This window comes from Hippoglossus hippoglossus, chromosome 14 (genome assembly GCF_009819705.1).
Source record: "Hippoglossus hippoglossus isolate fHipHip1 chromosome 14, fHipHip1.pri, whole genome shotgun sequence".
NCBI lineage: Eukaryota > Metazoa > Chordata > Actinopteri > Pleuronectiformes > Pleuronectidae > Hippoglossus > Hippoglossus hippoglossus.
This window is the reverse complement of record NC_047164.1, coordinates 14,154,925-14,174,321: the sequence shown is the minus strand read 5'-3', so window position 1 is coordinate 14,174,321 and position 19,397 is coordinate 14,154,925. Positions and strand designations below refer to the sequence as shown.

General features: G+C 38.8%; 1 protein-coding gene across 4 annotated transcripts in view; it reads right to left on the bottom strand.

The window, feature by feature from the left end:
• Positions 1-18,531, bottom strand: part of klhl13 (kelch-like family member 13) — a 33,728-nt gene extending 15,197 nt beyond the window's left edge. The window contains exons 1-4 of one of the 4 annotated variants that reach the window (XM_034606905.1): positions 18,447-18,530; positions 16,779-16,839; positions 5,510-5,581; positions 285-426 (exon numbers count right to left, since the gene is read on the bottom strand). In XM_034606905.1, the coding sequence (XP_034462796.1) occupies positions 285-426; positions 5,510-5,581; positions 16,779-16,831 (267 nt within the window). In that variant the 5' untranslated portion in view covers positions 16,832-16,839; positions 18,447-18,530. Of the gene's footprint in view, positions 1-284; positions 427-5,509; positions 5,582-13,930; positions 14,298-16,778; positions 16,840-18,446 lie in introns of those variants that run through there. The other 3 variants (XM_034606907.1, XM_034606904.1, XM_034606906.1) reach the window with 3 other exon arrangements.
• Positions 18,532-19,397: the final 866 nt, after the last annotated feature.

The following is a 19,397-nucleotide window of genomic DNA, read 5'->3' as shown; positions in this document are numbered from 1 at the left end:
TAATTTTTCTGTTGTTAAGTCTCATGGTTGGACTAGATTAACTTGGATAAAGCTTAAATTTGTTTCATACATGATTCAAAGAAATCAGAAACACGGTCTTGCCAGCTTGCAATCTGCAAAGTCTGACAGACTTGTGCAGCCTTCTTTACTTATCTTAACTCTAAAGAAACACAATTTTCACATTATTATTATTAACACACATTATCGTCATCATCAGAGCATGACTGCTTTAACTAACATTCACTTCTTAAGAAGTCACTGTCACTGGCTGTCTGAATTCTCACCTGAAGAACAACTGAGCTGTGTGTGTTACTTGTGAAGAACCGCGTGTTTCCAGTCTTTGATGCCTGAAGGTGAGCAGAGACGCCCATATCACCATAGCCCAGAGCAACTTTCATGTGAGCGTCGTCGTCCTCCACGAGGGATCTATTAGGAAAAACAGGAAAGCAGAGTTTTACTTCAAAAAAGGTTTTTCAAAAAACAAACATTTCCATCTAATTTTAGCTTACGGAAAGTAGGACAGAGAAGTTTTCCAAAGTGACTTAAGGACATATTGGGTGTATGTGGCCTAATTGTTAAAAAACGGACACTTGAAAGTTGCAGGTCTGCAAGCCTGGGCCAATTGGGAAAATAGCTTTGTGGAGGTGCACGAGGAATGCTCCACCCTTCCCAAAGTGCCTTGGAGGATAGATCCCAACTCCTCAGTGGCCTAAAATATGATTGGCTGCTTGCGTATTTGATCTTGTGTGCTACTGTAAATCTCCATCTATTCTGTAAATATGTTTGCAATTTCCTGAAAACATATAAGACATATACTGTATAATAACAGCTAAGGACAGTGAAGTTGTATATTATCGTTATTATAATTTCTATAGCACTTTACACTACAAGTATCAAAGTGCTTCACAACAGTTTATGAAAAAAAACACATCACAATAAAACAACATATTCAAAATTAATAATAGAAAATGTTAAGTATAGATAATATTATGGAGACAATTTTCTCCAGAAGGTCAGTGATAATCAACAAATTAACAAAAATCTGTGATTAATGTGACTATTAGAAGTCATATGATCCTTGGGATGTCATATATTTACATTTTTAACTGCAAAGACACGATACAGTATAAATGTATTTCTAAAAATGAAAAGAAATCTGTTATGAAGTCCTAAGAGTAATTTTATTTGAACACACAGGTGTAGCTAAATAAATATATACTGGCAGGGACTAGGAATTGTGATGCACTGACTGTATGTCATCAATTGGCAAGAGTGTGTTGAAATCTGGCATTCATCCTTTGAATTTGAACCATCCCAGTGATATGTGTGACACTCTGACCTTTTAGTTTGTGCCACTGTCAGGTCAAAAACTTCTTTGATGGCTTTCATGACATTTAACTTGGATATTCACTGCAATCCCAGTATGAATCCTGTATTTTACAGAGACCCTGACCTAGTTTAGTGCCAAAATTGACCATCTCCCTGGAGGCGGCTGTGGCTCAGGACATAGCAGGTCATCCATTGATCACAGGGGTGGCAGTTCAGTCCCCAGTGTCTCCTGTCCACATGTCAAAGTGTGCTTGAAGACCCTGAACCCCAAATTGCTCCCAATGGCCTAGCCAAGTGTGTGTGTGTGTGTGTGTGTGTGTGTGTGTTACAATCTACAGCCCTTACCACTTAAACACAATACATATCCAAATCTGATAAGCGGTTTCCATAATATTAATAATAATCATAACACACATTCAAGCTAATTCTCTGCTTTGGATAGTCTAAATAATATATGCCATGTTAGGGGAATTTTTTCTACCTCGCATTACCTATTACACCAGACATTTTACAAAAAAAGACATGTCAGCTCAATATCTGTGAAACGCTTACATTGACCTTTAACCATAGGCCATTATATAACTTAACATCACTGTAGCCTACAACTAAGTAGTGATAACTAGTACTTTTTCAGTGTGTAACTGATTTACCAGCCTAATAACAAGTAAAAATCTGATCTGTGGAACCTTTTGTGTTTCTCATGATCTGTAGAGTCCAGTTCTTATTATATTATTTGTGTTTTATGATTTTCTAAATAGAAATGTGTAAAAGGATAAAAACTGCTATAACTAGGACCCTAACTTGTGATCTGTCTCACAGAGAATGAATGTGGAAAGATGTCAAGTGCGGCTCGGCACCCAAAAGGGAATATGGATACATGGTGTGCTGACCAAACTGCCAACAGTTTGAGTACGAGGCTCATTTGGGGACGAAAAACTATCAACAGTCTGTCGAACAAAAAACCCGGCCAAGCATTTGTTATCTGCTACTAAAGTGCAAAACCATCTCCAAAGGCTATGTCATAACCAACTTGGACTGCTCTGCTATGACTTTGATTTCAAGCCCCTGTGTACTTGTTTTTCAAAAGTGAGACTGCTGCCTGGATAGAAAGAAAAACAGTCGGCCTTGGTGTTAACAGAGTAATTTGTCAAACAAAAGATCACTAAACAACCCATCTGTTAGAGCAGCTGGAGTTTTGGCTGGAGTTTTGGAGGTGAGACACGCAGAGCTTAAGAGTGGTGAGGAAGGTAGTGTTACACCAAAAGTAAAGACTTGTAAAGACTGATAATAATGGTGAAAACCAACCCTCAACTTGCACTGTTTGTGGTAAGAGGTGATGTATGGACAGAAGTGCTGCAAACCACAACGATGCATAACAATCAGTGAAGATTTATATGGTTTATATACTGACTGAAATATGAGCTGAAAATAATACAACTACTTTCCCCGATATAACTCTTCTCTAATATTCAACGACTGTAGCCTGTTGGATTGCAAAGGTTGGTTTTCTGATGAAAATTGGCCTGGTTTAGATAAAAATGTTCTTTTACAAAATTTTCTGGCTCAGCATTACAGTGTATTTGTGTCTTCAAACAGGCCCAGGCAGCGCATGTCAGATGTAGAAGACTAATAGTTTTTAGGTGGAATATTTATATACTAATGAAGCAATTTAAGGTCCTTGTTAGGATATACAATATTTTTGTAGTTTTAATATTTTTATATAGACTTCTCCAATGCTCTGAGGGGACATTATTCAACATTTTTCAATAAACCAAATCCACTTGTTCATTATAACGCAAAACTTATTTCACTTCAAATTAAATAAATTCTCTCTCCTAATGACAGTGACACTAAAACTGAACAAATATTTAAAAAAAATGAATACAAATATCCATATAATAAAAACATTTTTCAAACCATTTAACCTTCCAGTGCAGGTCTATTATAAGCAGGATCAGGTACAATGATTTAAACCAGGGGTGTGGAACCTTTTTCCTGTCAAGAGCCATTTCAATTTTTAAAATATCCTTTGTGAGCCATACTAAATTATTGAACGTATCACCCTCTTTAATACGATGGCTGGAACTGGCTGAGAAACTCTAAAAATGTCTTGTGGTGTCCTTCAGTGTTTTTTTCAATATTTCGTGCTGTATCAGTAATCTCCTCTTTGAGACAAACTGGCACTTAGGAACAGTATTACTTTGTCTGGTTCAAGCAGATCTGCCGCAGCAAAAGGCTCTTTAGTAAATTCTCCTTCTGAATGAGGTTTCAGCCTATTAGCCATTAGCTCGCTAATCACAGAACTTTGTCATCCCTGCGACCGCATCCCACAAACTAGACACACTGGCTTCCTTTTTACTTCAACAAAAAAATAGCTGTTTGTCCGCCAGTCCACATCGCCTGATTCCTTCTTGACAGTTACCATGATGCTTGTCAACGATAACAGTAACAGCTATGTTTGTGTTTCAATCACTCTGAATGCAACCAGACAGGCATACAGCTAGAAGGCACCACCCTGAAGAACATGTTAGTTGACTACTTTAGGTTTTTTTCTGTTATCACAGGAGAAAGTAATTGCTGTGATGAAAATTTTCTTTTGTATTTATGAATTGTGTCAGGGGCTTGATCAGATCTCTCAGTCTCGCATACCTTATGAGCATGGCCCAGAGTCCAGAGCGTCCCTAAACCTGATCGGTTACATAGAAACTCCTGTCCTGAGTCATTTTATTCTTTTATAGGTAGCACACCATGACACATCTGATAAGGCGGTTTAATGTTACTTTAGAGCCATTACATCGGGACACATCTAAGCAGAAATGCGGCCATAAAGGCTCAGAATAAGGTTACACTGGTGACTGAATCAATGATCTGTGTCATCTTAAAAGGTATCAAGGATTTATATGTTGTTTGTTCCAAAAGGCTCAACTCAACTCTTTGATTTAGCCATTAGATGACCAAAACCACCAATAAAAAAGGGACACATAATGTGGAGACTTTTATAAGTCAAATACAACCGCCATAACCTCGTAGAGTAAAACTTTGCATGAAAGAGTAGCAGAAACCTTTGTTGCACATTATTATGAAACTCTCATGCTCATAATAATAATAATGTCTAAAGCAACATTTACACAGTGCAGACTGAACGAGAATGCTGGGAGTCTGAAACAAAAATAGAACATGATACTAGATACTAGGCCAAATGCTTCTAAGCTTCAACCAAATTAGTATATGAAATATTTGTCTATTATTGTATTCGTCATGCATTACATTAATTATGACTAGTTATTCTCAGATGAGGACATTTAATCTTAGCAGAAGTTTGACTTGTCAAGCTGTGCAGTCATGTTACCAGTACTGACACAAGGACAGTGACACACTGGACCGCCCAGCAAGGGCATATGGGCTATTGAGATAATTTTAAATTTTTGGAAAACACCAGATCCACGCTTATTTCAAATGTGGCAATACACGAAAAAAATGTTTGCTTACCACCATATACATTAAGAGAAGGGGGAAGGTGCAGAAAAAAGATAAGCATCTGGAATAATTTGCAAAGATGATCCCCAAAAGTTGAGTGTCAGATACGCTAAATGAAACTTTAGCTACCATTATGAGGAAAGTTAGACTCGGCACAAAGGAAACTTGGGAAAAGTTGTGCAATTTGCTCCCGGCCCCCCTCCTTAACACATCAAGAAGACTTCAGCACACTGAACATCGACTGTAGTCTTTTTTTGCAGGAAAATTAGACCAATGGCATTTGGGGCATACGATGGATAAACATTGAGAAGGTCAGGTAGAATCTAATTGTCATTCCTTTGACATGCCTTGCAAGGGCTGAGGAAAAGGTATGAAGACCAATTTGGATACATCAACAAAGACAAAACAAGGACAAAAACATTGAGATTTCTGCTACCACAAGAGGAAAGGTAAACAAGGTATAACTCTGATCTACCCCACACATGCTTGACGAGTAATTACGACAATACAGTACAAATTTCTAAATGAGGACGAGTGGATGGGATCAGTAACAGGGTACATTTTACAAGGAGACAATCATTGACCACAGCTAGAAGGAGTTTGAGAACATCACCACCACTGAACGCTGAGAAACGGGCATGGCTTGGAACAGTGGTCACAATCACACTGACACACAGCACAGGAAATGTACTGGTACATTTACCCCGTCAGGTGGTAAGTCGGACAGGCAGCGAGGAGAGAGTGGGTTGTCCAAACCACAAAGGAGTGTTGGTGGCTGCCGGAACGAAACAAAGAAGACAACAGCTACAACATCCCACATAAAAGTTTGTTGTCATTACACAACAGAGACAAAGTTTGTTGTTGTTGTTTGATGTTAATTATAAATAAAGAAGTAATTATAAATAAAGATTTATAGCAGTAATTAGACATCACAGAAGAATTCACAAACTATTTTCGCCTGTCCAATGCCTGCTACCGATGCCAATTATGGGTTAATTCTATTTTAGGTCGGCACTTTTTCCTTCTGATTTAATTAAAAAATATATAAAATAAAAATGAAAAATATCATCTCTAAAAAACCTTTTTTACAATTTCCATTGTAAATAAAGCAGTATGTTGCAGAACGATGTTCACAAATCTCTAACAAAATTAGGTTGTACCTAATATAAAACCACATTCAAAAATTTTAATAAAATATACACTTGAGGATAACTGTATGTTAAAAAAGGAGGAAATTAAAATTATCACAAAAACTGAAAGAATGTTTTTGCCAATACACATCATTGGTGACAAGTGATAAATCATAGAAAGGCGAGGAAAAAGAAGGGACTGAAAGTAAACGAGGAGTGAAAAATAACTAATGAAGTAATGAAATTAACAATCTATCCAGTCTCTTTATGTCAGTAGAAGTCTTACACGTCCTTCCACCAGTGACAGTTCACCAAGCTGAAGTCAACTTGGCGTTTTCCCAGGGATGACAGTTGAAGGGTCTTAAAAGATTAATGAGTATAGCTTTGCTCTCTTGTCATGTTTAGCCATACACTGATTGAAACTTCATTAATCTCGTCCATTTCAGGTTCAGAACATCTGAAAGGGCAACGTCATGTTTTATGGAGCAAAATAACTAGGAGCTTATGTGGTGGAAATTACTAGAAAATACTTTTACAGTCATGTTAAAGTATAGGTTGACATTTTTCATTTTTTTCCAGGTCTACCAAAACAATGCATGCCTCATCTTTTCTGACAAGATCAGTATTGCCAAGAATAAATTTGCAGCAGTGTGGTGTGGTTTATCTCGGGTTAGTGTTCGCATGGGGTCAGTTTAAAGCTGTATTGGACATGACGATGCACTAAGTCGATATCAGCCAAATTCTTTATGGATTCACTTCCAGACCCCCACTTCATGGGGGGGGGGGGGATGAGTCACTATCATCCTGAACACAATGTGTCTATAGACTGCATTACACAGCCATTTAAAAGTTTCACTACATTTTTCAAGTTGCCTGTGGTTACTGTGACCTAACGTGACATTCTGTTTCAACAGGAACTAAGGAAGAGCCTGAGAGCAAAACAAAAAAGAGACAATGAAGAAGCAGTGGATGTGATGGAGCAGCAAGAAAAGAGCAGCACCAACATTTTATATATAATTGAAAGGATGATAGGATACCTCTGCCACATGGACAAAACCATAGGGGATCATAGGACTCTGTCTGGCTGGTGTTCCCTGGACATACATTCCAGCGGCTGAATCCAAACCACTTATATTAAAAAATAGAAAGGTGATAAGGTGCATGGAAACTAAACAAGGGCAGCTCTCTGAAAACCTCTGTGACCAATGTCAGAGAGTAAATCCCTATTTGCTCTATCAAGCAGAACAATGACAAACACCTACACTGAGGAATCAACTTATAAGACCCCCTGAATGGATGTCAGAGTTCTATCTGATTCTGCACGTTTACCTATTTCTGGTAAAAAAAGAAGCTATGTCACTCTTTGCTGTTGAAGACTTCACACAACCACCTACGCCTGCAGATATATGAGTAGGACAGTGTAACACTCTAGTGGAAATTATAGTCATGGGCGGTGTGTTGATAATTTGAGAAAGCATCTTTATTGGATGCAAAATTAGTAAAAACCCGTGAGCAGTATCAGTCCTCAAACACAGGAGTTTGAGAAGATTAAAAATATTCTTTTGTTTCATTTTTTTGGCACATACTTAGCAAGTAAGAGATAAACGAACAGTTGACATGGGGATGCAATTCGGCCTTTAATCACTGAGCAATGCAATAAAGCATAACGTTACATGTTGAATATCTTCTGCTTCTTGGGAAAAGCAACATCTTATGATGCAGTAACGCTAAAGAGAGATGCAGAAAATAGAAACCCCTAATGTACAGCAATGGAACACAATGTTCTTGCAAAACAGCACAATTTTATGCCATGAATAAAAAATGAAGAAATTTCAGATTAGTTCATACTACAGACAGCTGAAGTCCACAGAATCAAAAAATTACATAAGCAACAATGATGGAGCAGCAACAGTGTTGTAGCAGTAGCATTACTAAACTGAAGTAAATGTAATAAAGAGAACCTCCTGGAATTTCTGTATTCGTCTATGTCATTTCAAAAAATATTCTGCTTAGTTGTTGACTAGCCGCATGAGTATATTATCCTACAAATATTCCTCAATTCAGCTGCTGCTCAGTTTTTCAGGCTTCTTCACCTTACTGGCAGCAATGACCCTTTTACTTCCACTCTACTGAATAATTAACAGCTGATAGGGAAATGAGAAGGTTCGCTCAACATTTCAGATACCTGGAAGCAGCTCTTGTTTACCTGTTTCCCCACCACACTTTGCAAGAGGCAATGCAGCACAAAGAAAAGGAGGTAGATGTGCAGTCTTAAAATTCTTCTCTCATACCAGCTCCATTCCATCAAACAGACTTTGGCGCATCTAAAATGTGACAATGCGTCTGGTAGCTAGACTACAATATGTATAAGTGAATATGTTCATGATCAGAATAAATATAGACATTTTTGATGCCAGAAAATATAAAAATAAGCCATTATGTATTCAGTGGAGATAATCATTTTCCTTTTTTCGTCCATTCATAAGAGTTCCAGTAGAAAAAGCAAGCGATCAGTTCATCAGAATATTACAAAAATGAAGCACTTCCCTAATTAATGCTATCTATCACAACTGAATAGGTAGCTGCAACTCAATAGTAAGTATTTCAAAAGCTTGATCACATAAAGACTTCTGAGTTTTAAAAGAATGCTGTGGAAACTGTCAAATGAAAAATCGGTTACTCGGAGCAGGTTCTATAATTGAAGAAAGAATTAAAAAGATTTGAATTTGAGATATATTTGAGATATAAAGTACACAAAATGTGATTGCAACCGCCGAGGGTATGCTGCCAGATATGTGAATTGCATGATGCTTTTATGCTCATGTGATTATGTTGCATCTCCTCACACTTTTGAATGCCTCGCAGCGAGTAGGTTCAAGGCTCAAATCCCGTTTCTGCAGGGGCCTCTCTGTGTAAACTTTACATGATGTTCTCTGTGTGTCTGCGTGGACGGAAGTAAATAAGAACTGTCAAGGACACTATATAGCATCAAGTCCACTGATATTTCCAGGACGTACAGTATTTGCAGGTCACTCTGTCCAGGACAAGCTGGCCATGCTCTCCAGATAATTGTTCCACTAATGGCTAATAATCTCACCCGTCTGTGCGATATAATGAGTCTGTAATTACACTTTATAATCAGAGAGCACTTTGAGGTCACAGCTTTTATATTAAAAAAGGCTGGGGAATATATAAGCACCTACAATTAAGTCTCAAAACAACAGTTTCAACCGGAGAGGACAATCGGTCCACATATGTAGACGAGGCCAAGTAGGTGTACCCAAGGTCTGCATCCAGATTCACAACAGATATGTAAAGCGGTGATGAGAAGTTGTCAGCATATTACTGCTGGGACTCAAATGAGGAGAGAGGCATAGTTTTGTATTCAAGAGAGTTTAGCACACGTCCACAAATTAGTTTAACTGAGTGTAAAAACAAGCGTTTTAGCTCCAAATCAGAAATCACATGACCTTTCAAGTAGACTGGGAACGTGTATGCCAGCGTAAAAAGTAAGGAGATTATCCACTCGGCAGTTAGTTGCAGAAAATACCAAGAACAAGGAACAGCATTGGCAAAGTAAGATCTTTGACCATCAACGAGGTGGAGCTGTTACTGACAGCAGTTTGTTATCCATATTGCATTCACCACTGGTAGTCAAGGCTGAAATGACTCTGCTTTAGGTGCTCACAAACTCTAGAGTGATGTGAATGGCAGGTGTTAGTGTAGCAAAAGTAAAATACTCTATAACTGCACAGCATTAGTGGGGGGTGTAGGCCTAATCTGGGACGATCTAAATGATCATTTAATTGCAGTTTTTTACAGAATCAAAAATGTCCGAAATAGTGTGTGGTGCACCTCCAATTATGTGAGCTGCTGACAAATCCAATCCAGTGGAAATAAGAGGGGAAACAATTTACATCCAAATGAAAAGTCAGTGCAACAAGTGTGAAAAGATGGACCTGATCAAGAGTAAAGTAGCTAAGGCCTGAGCTGCTGAAAGGTCAGGATTTAGAAGTTTACTTTTATTTACATTTCAAGTTACAGTTTACATCTCAACAGACACTCAATGAATCTTATGATCTATCCATTGAGGGAGTTTTATGATGCATTAGTATTTTGTGATTTATTTTTTTATCAGACATAACAAGTGCTCCACTGACTGGTCAAGTAGGCGCTGAAACTCCACCCATCACAGTTCAGCTTTCAGTAGGCAAATGTGTGTCCATGTGCTGGTGTGTCCGCGTGTGTGTATAATGAGCACAGACATGACGTTTTCACCTGACTGAACTCACTTGATGCTCTGCCAGCCAGACTGGCTGTGTCTCCCCTCCGGCCCTTCAGTGAAAATAAATGATCCCTGGGTGGCTACTGCTCTTTCTGCAAAATGGCTCCAAGTCAGCAAGAACTTAATGTCCATTTCAAAAGGGCAGGTAAATTAAAAGCTCCACCATAGTGCTTTAAATCTGATAATCTTTCCAGAAGCAAGGCACGTGTCTAAGGTTTACCTAAGACTGATGCGTGTGTTGTGTGTAAAACTGGACACTATGAATATGAAAAACCAATCCATGACACAATACTGGCCTCATTTAAAAACAGTGGCAGATGTTGCTCTCAGGAAGGGGGCATTCAATATTCTGTTTTGGCTTTCAAGCAAACAATTAAGCAAGCTCATCTAAAATGTTTATGAAAATTATCATATGCTGTTTCACATCACTGTGATCAGTGACTGTCTAGCCAGGCATTTACAGGGCATATTAAATAATTTACCTCTTTTAATTTCTTCATTTCAGACCAGGCTGTTTCTGTTGAACTACTTTTTAACTGATATCAGCACACCAGCATTTTTTGCCGTACATTGAAATCATACAGTGTGATGGCTAAGACCATCAGTGTAATTTTAACATGCCTGCTGGCATATCATCCAATCAGCACATAAAACACAATGATATATCTGGGGAGGCCATTGGGTATAATTCCACTGTTTAATTCAGTTTTAACCATTAAAATGTATTTTTGTCAGTGGGAGTTGATGTTCAAAGGTTCAAAACTAGCTCTTATTCGGTTTTCTGTCAGCTATCAAATCAACTATGTCCTTATTTTAGAAGTGATGCATTGTTTAATTGATCGAACAATTTATTTTAGGATGATAATGAAGTGGGTTTTAAAGAAATCTATGTAAACTAATGGGCCATTTAGCTCAGAGATTGTAAAAACTGTCTCATAGCAGTAGCACTGAGGATTCAGCAGCAGCAGAAGGATTTAACAGCCACATGAGACTTGTGAAGCATCCACATTTGGAAAATGTCTGTTCAAAAGACTTTCAAAGCTTCTGTATGGAATCTATATGAAATTGAATATGGCCACCCGAATGTAAAAATCTAAATCATTATAACCAAGAGACAGGAGCAGATAAGTCATGTTCAATGTTTTTAAACAAAATATTAAGGTGAAAAGAGGTGATTGTCTTTGAAAGGCAGATTTTGTAGCATTTTGCATTACTGAGATTGTTGATGAAAAGCAGCGAGGCACAAAGGGAGAGAGAAAAGAGGTATGACATGTGTTAAAGGTCCCCGACTGGCATCAAACAGGCATTGCAACCGTTAAGGCTGCTGGCTCACCATGATGCCTCCAAGAGGTGATTACTAAAGACAGCAGTCACACATATTAAGTGCTTGGTACTGAAGCACTGTCAGATGAGGGATGACATTTATTTCAAGGACTTTTTGTGGAATGACAGATACACTCAATGACTTCTTGCTGAGCTGAAGATTATTCCATGGGGCCATACTGGGAGGGAACCTTTACCATTCCTCGCTAGCATGAAATCTGCACCACAGGCAGTTCACCAGTCTATATATAGATCAGGGTGGTTTCACAACAGCACAGTACATTGTGCAAACAGATCTTAATTCTTTATACATTATGTATGTAAAATATAAAAAAAAACCTCACCTGTGCCATCCATCATCCTGCTGCTTTGTATACATATTGTATACAAAGACTACCCGACCAGCATACAGAGTTAAAAATGCCTCTAAAGACAAACAGACAGAGGCACCACTCAAAGGGCCTATAAAGAGTGACTTCTCCCTGACCACAGAGTAACCTATAATTGGGGGCCCAATATCAGCGTGCCTAAAAACACAGCTTACAACATACATGTTTTAAAATAGACGGTGGTCTGGTGGGGCCGAGAAACACTGGGCAGAGTAAGGTGGAGCTTCGTGGCTTGGATATGCTTGACTTGACAGTGTGTGCGCCCTATCTGCTATGAAAACAGGCAAGTGTCGCCCACGGCCACTCATATGCACGTGATGCACTCTCATCCTTACGCTTTCATGGGGGGAGTCGCCATAGTCCGCCAAAAGACATGAAGACGTGCTGGTGTGAAAACCCTCTTCTTGCTTTTGTGCAATGTCAAGTGCTGAAAATTAAGTAAATGCTGCACATACACAATTTATACAGACTCTTACTGGGTCTTTGTTAATGCTGTAGCAGGAGGAGACGCCAGCACTCACTTGTAATGTACAGCAGTTAAGTCATTCCAATGCAGGATTTATTCTATACTGTTTTGAAATAAGCTGCCAATATATATCAAAATTATACAAGTGAAAAAGGAGATTTAATGACCTGTGATTTAATATATTATAATGTGCTAAACATAAATGTACAGCACATGACTGGTTTTATATAGAAATTCAAATGAGCAGTATAAACAATTGCTGTGATGCTATAGAAATATACAGGATATTTCACTAAGTGAGAAAAACACATACAGAACTTAAGAAAAAATGAAAAAAAGAAAAGATGAAAAAGGCAAAGCAGGGGCAGGGTGTGTTCCCCTCTATTGCTAAATCCACTAAGGTGCCCTTGAGCAAGCACCTTAACCCACAGCTGCTCCAGCGGAGCTGCTCAGTGACCAACACCTAATATTGTGGGAGGACTGAGCATTCACCATGTATAAGCCAAGGTATTCCAGTTTAACTACCCTGGTTAAATAAAGATTAAGATCATAATTACCATGTCAATACTGTCAATAATAAAGCATTGTGTCGTTCTGCAAAGAGTCTACAAAGAGATATCCCAAGTCAAGATTTCTGTTGGGTGTCATGGTTGAAGATGAGCCTATTTAAATGTACAGACATGTTGTATTTGCACATTTACAATCAGCCATGTAGCAGATATCACTTGTTTCACTGAGGACATTTAAATAAACCTGCAAAAAAAGAGGTAAGAGCACATTGCTCTTGCTGTGGTACAGTAATGTTCAAAATAAACATTTCGTTTAAACTAACAATATTAAGCTTTTAAGCTGAAAGATAAATGTACTGGACTGCATAAATCCAATTTTGTAAAAATCCATTCATTCTGGTGAGCCCCACTAGCCTATGAAACTACCTTTAGGTAATCAGCTAGCTTAGCTTGTCTTGAAAACTGTAGGTTTATTTGTCTCACTGTTTTGGGCGACAGTCGTGTTACTGATCAAAAGTCAAACAAGGCACTTGTCCTTTTCAGCAGAGCACAGGAAAAGGGGTGAAGAGAGAGGATGGCGAGAGGCTGTGTGAAGCACTCCTATTCTACCCTTCCCCCCTCCTGAACAGTAGCAGATGACAATAGCTTCTAAACCAGGGCACGCCAGACATCCTGACAAAGGCAGGCTCCTCCCAAGCTGCTGAGTCCCTGTTCCCAAATAAACATAGCCATAGGGAGAGGGCAAGAGTCGGGATGTGGCGCTTGCCATGTCCAGACTAGCGACAAAATGAGTCCTTCAGCCCAGGAGCAAAGCATTCAGCCAGTAAACCGTAAAATGCATGCTGGACAAGGCAATCTCTTGACACAGTACATGGCTCAAATGCATTCTTCCTAATTTGGGCTGCATCAAAAAATAATGTTACAAAAATATACATATATACAAAACTGAAAAGCAAAAAAAATCTATCTCCAAATACACTCCCACAATGGTAAAATATAAATGCTATTTAGACCTTACTCACATGTATGCAGGTGAAAGGGGTGAGGACCTGGATGTCTTAAGAACTGGCACTGGGAATTTCCAGCTGACAGGAGAACCGCTTTTCCATTTCAACGGCATGTTGTTGTCACCAGAATGGTGCTAAAGCAATACCAACAGCAAAGACCATTTCCATGAAAAGGTTTCCAATGCAGTCTTCCATCCCACTCTGCCCACACCATTTAAGGGGGAGGGAGAGCAGCAGCAGTGGCGGTGGCGGCAGCAGCAGCTATAGAAATAAACTGGTAGAGGCAGTGCGGGTTACAGTCAGGGTTGTGACTTTAGCGGCAGCGCTGAGAAGCCAATAGATTGCATCCACCGCGTCTGCTTGCCCTGCTGCATTCACAGTTGTCTTGTGGTAGGAGGGGGAGGTAGTCCTGCCTTACCATCGCCCTTACAGCTTTTGTGAATAGTGCAGTAGCTAAGCAACAGTGCCACCTTGTTAAAAGAGTTGTGATTACATCTCTGGGATTACTATGGAAAGGGGATGATTAAGTAGTAGCAAAAATAGTACAAAACCTCCTACGAAATTTATACAACTCAATACATTTATTTGCTCAACATGGTTTTGTCCATTTTTATTAAATCAGTAACAATGCTAAAATTTATTCTACCAGATAAACTGGAGAGGTCTTATCTCTATATCAACAAAGTTTGGATTTCAAGTTTTTCAGTAATTTTTCTGAAAACAATAAGTTAGCAATAAACAATTATATAAATAGTCCTAATGACATTTTAGTGGATGTAGAAATTAAATGTTTAAAACAATATGTCTTGTCATAATTGAAGTCTAAGTTTTATGACTGTGAGCTGTGACTGCAATGTAAAAATTCTGAATAAATGCTCACAAACTCCTTCCCTTAACATATGTCTTTATTACTGAAACTAATCACCAGAAATAAATGTGAGTTTTCTTAAGATGAGCCCTTTACATCTACATTAAAAGCAGGTTCCTTCTCCGTGAGTGTCGCCATTTTCCCATACTCAACACATTCTAATGCAACGGAAGGGTAGAGTGCTCCTTCTTCTTCTCTTGGAAATCTAAATGCCACATCCACTTTTGCTGTCACAGCTGCCTGATCACACTGATGCTATTCATTTAAATCTTTGAATCTGTATTTTCTTTGTAATATTGTGGTCTTCCCCCCTCAGTATCATTTGCCGAGTAGAAGCTTGACACAGCAAAGACTGCTGACTTGGGGTAAACAACAACAGCAGCATGCTCAGGCCAAGTCTTTCACAACTTTCCGGAGCTTGATAAATATTAGTCTTTTACTTGGGGGGCTGATTAATCAGGACAATTTATGGCATTTTTAGAGAATCTGCACTGTTGACGCCTGAAACTGATGAACAAAAATAAATGGATCCAAATTAATTGTTTAGGGACTCAGATTTTTGGTTGTCATTATGAAAAAACATGTGCAGGCATGCATTCATTGCAGACTGCCTCGTCAAAAAGGCCCTGAAACTTGAGCGCATGAACTAGGTCAGAAAATATTCGTGGATAACAACGGTTTATCCAAGGTCAAAGCTTAATCCTGAAAGCTGTGTTAGCCTTTTAAAGGTTGATCAAATGAAATGATCAGAGGCTTTGACAGAAGAATGTAACATTATAGACCAGGTGGCCAAATAGTTTGTCAACATGCATATCTTGCCTAATTGTCAGTAAATGAGATAAGACAGGGGTAGGTATAGTGATTTAGAAGCTGTCAGAGAGAAGGTACAGTAAACCACTAGGGCCGGACAATGATGAGCTTCCTGGCATCTTCTATTCACAGAGCTGTGCTGTGACAACAGATCTCAGTTCAAACATAATGTACATGATGTCTCTTGATAAGCCATTCATTTTGCATTACACTTGTACTGAAGGCTGATTGTTAATGCTCACTTTGATTTCACTCAACTAAAGAAGACAAAAAAAGGAGTCCATATTACAGCAATAGCTGATGTCCCAAACCAATTAGCCACACTGCACCCTATTAACTGATAGTGTAGCGATATAATATTCATAAACCCTGGTAACATCTAGCATACAAACGCGATTAGACCCACTTTATTTGTCATTCCGCCTCCAATCCCTGTCGGTCAGGCCATTTAACTTTAAGTACCCTTTTTATTGTATAATCAAACAAACAGTTCACAGTCATACTAATATACCTCCATAGCCAAGTCAAGAAAAACTGAAAAGGGTGTCGCCTCATCAATAATTGTTTTCCCTCATACTGGAACACTTGGTAAATATAGTCACGAACACACACTGCGACTAGTTCATTATAAACTCCCTATTTCAGTCTTTGTATACAGTGTAACAATCCTGTCTCAGTGACAGAATTAGTGCTGGCAAATATTGAACAGGCCATCCAGGTGTGGAAGACTGTCACAGGTAAATTCATGTAGCAGAAGCACTACAGTGTCTTTCAAGTGATTAGCAATGGTTCTCAATCCTGGTCTTTCAGTGCCACAGTCCTGCTTTTCTTTCTCACAATCTAATTAAGGATTATCCGATTAACACCCTTACAATCCAAGTGGGACCCATAGCCTAGCCAAGACTGATACCAAGACGGATAACTGCTGCAATATACAGAGTTTGAGAATGGTCAACCAACAATCCTGTGTCCACAGGAACTTATTTTAAAAAGAAGTAATTCTGCCTGGTTACCATTAATGATGTTGACAGCAATGAAAATAAATTATTCTCCCACAATCACATTTTTCGTGAATTTTTGGAAAGGTTTGTGAGCCATTAAGTGAAACATATTTAGCTAAGGTAAATCAATCGACATTTTCACAAGGGCTAAGTAAATGATGTAATATGAGATAGTGCTCTTTACCTCTCATGCGGTCCGATGGGCATCGTCTCCCCTCTGTGTACAGGGTGCTCCATACCCTCACCTCAAAAACAGAAAGATGGCACTTTCAACAATTGTGACAAGTCTGTCTTCCATATAACAAACATTCAGCAAAGGAAAAACATTCAGTTTTCTTCGGCCAAGAAAAACAAAATATTGCTGTTAGATGTTGCAAAGTCATTTTTCAGGATTTGTAATTTAGACTCACATGTGCACTTTTAACAGACCTCGCCTATTTGTTTCGGCTCGTTTGCAGTGCACCACACTATTTTAGATACAATTTATTGCCAACGATTGTCAATATTCTGATGTTGTAATTGAGAAGCCTCTCTTTACAATAGGCCACGCTTCTAAAGTTAGCAAATATGGTGCTCTGTAATCACAACATACATGGGCAAAAAAAATCATTATGTAGCGCAGATCACAGGTAACAGTCCAGTTTCACAAAGTTTTAACATTTTCAAAAGATATCTACAACTATTTTGTAAAACTGAGGTAGCAATGAGCAGCAACACAAGCTGTCATTTAAGAAAAAAACAACTACTTTATCTTGAAAGCAAAGTTTAGTATAGTTTAGTAAGACTTTAGTATTAAATTGTATATGTGCTGCCTGTAGCTACGTTACTAATGACAGTGGGATAATATAAATATATTCGTTAGCTCATTTTGAATGCATATTGTTATATTGACAAAGGTGGGTGGGTACTTTTTGACCCCTAAACTCCTGCTGAGATGTGACAGCTGCATCATATGTCTATAACTTGTTGCTTTACACAGAACTGGGCTAATGGAAGCTAAAAATATCTTCAGCGTGCGTCACCTAACAGAACAATCTTCCTGTAATTCTGCTAAAATGACGTTCAAAACAACGGGTACTACCATTGATCTCGAGTGTTGTTTTATTTTTAAAGAATGGTAAACAGGTAAACTTTCCTCTGAGGTCACAGCCGGGTTCGCTGTTGCTACTCTTGGTACATGACACACGCTTCAAGTCACACAGAACTGATGGAGCTCACAGCTTCAATGTGCTAAGGGCTGCAGCTCCCACGCATTCTCAACAAGTCGCAGAGGTTTGTCATTTAAAGAGCTAACTGCGACATGTTGGGAGAAAACTAAGTCCTCGGCGAGGAAGCTGACTTTGCTAGCAAAGCCTTTGGGCTACCATCATTGGATGTTAGTGCTTGTTAGCCGGGGGACGACACGGATGTACTGTCACAAGAGGCAACGCTGTCAGCCGGGAGCACCGCTTGTTTTCTGGCCATGTTGCCTCAACACTGTCCTTACATCTCCACTGGGAACAGGCTAATGCTAACTAGCTAAGCTAACCCTTTTAACGTTGGCATTAGCTAGCTGGATATAACATTAGATCAGGACAGTCGACTGTAAGCTTACCGAGTTGGTTGTTGTTTGTACCACTATGGTATAGCTGTGTTACATCAACCAACAAGAGTGTTAACCAGCGGGGTCTTAACATGAGTTAGTTGGGTTAGTTATTAGTTAGTCTGGTTGGTCGCTTTGCCACCCTCAGAAAATGACAGTGACTAACTGTCAACCTGCTGTTTGTTGAGCTTAACACGCTATGTGCGGTATTCTATCCAGTGTATGAATCTTAAATACACTCAGTAAACTTTTAGAAAGCAGATTCCATACCTTCGACAACGAGACAACGTTAACCAGCGTCCTTGTTTTCTTTCCGAGCCCTCAAATCCACTTACACGACGGGAGCCTCCTTCCCGGTGTTGCCCAATGGGGTTGTCGCTTACTGGGGGAGCCGGAGCATCCGAACTTCTCATTGGTGGAAGAGTATGGCAATCTTTTCCCATTGGCTCAAAACTTCCGTTACTAAATAAAGAGGCTCTAAAGGAGAGTCCTGTTTCTTTGGAGCGCGTGTAGCCGGGAACAAGCATCTGCACTGCTGTGACACCAACTCATTGTGATTTATAGAAGTTTACTGTTGTCGTTTATATGAAGTCTAAGTTCGAACTTCTATGGAACTCTACTTAGGAGGTTGTGTTTGCATTACTGTTTCTATTGAAACTAGGTGGAAGTTTGGGGTATGGGCCCAGGAAGAACTCATTCCTTTTACAGTTGATTGCATTATGGATGGTATCAGAGGATACCATATCTCTGAGTGTGTGAAACTTCATGTGGCTTGATTGAATTTAAGGGGACTGTTTGCCCTGAGTGAAGTGTGAATGCCATTCTAGTTCTTTCCATCAGCGAACAAGGAACGTAATGAATAAAATGAATACATCTATAAAAAAATCTTCTGCCAAACATATTTCTTTCTTTTAAGGAATCCTTTCTTCAGCTCCTAGAAATTAAATAAACATAATCTCCTTTTTCCTTTGTCTTCTTTTTTTATTGTCATATTGTATCGAACCAAACAACACATATTTTATTTTAGTATGTCATATTCCTACCTACCTCATTACATTGTTTTCAAATGCAAACAAATACTTCTACTTTGCACACTTGTCTCTTGTTCATAGTTTGCCATGTCTTGTATTTAGTCTCTTGTTTATAGGCTTATTCGTTGTTCTATTATATTTAGTACTTTACTGTGTATTCTAGTACTTTATTGTGTATCATTTACTTAAG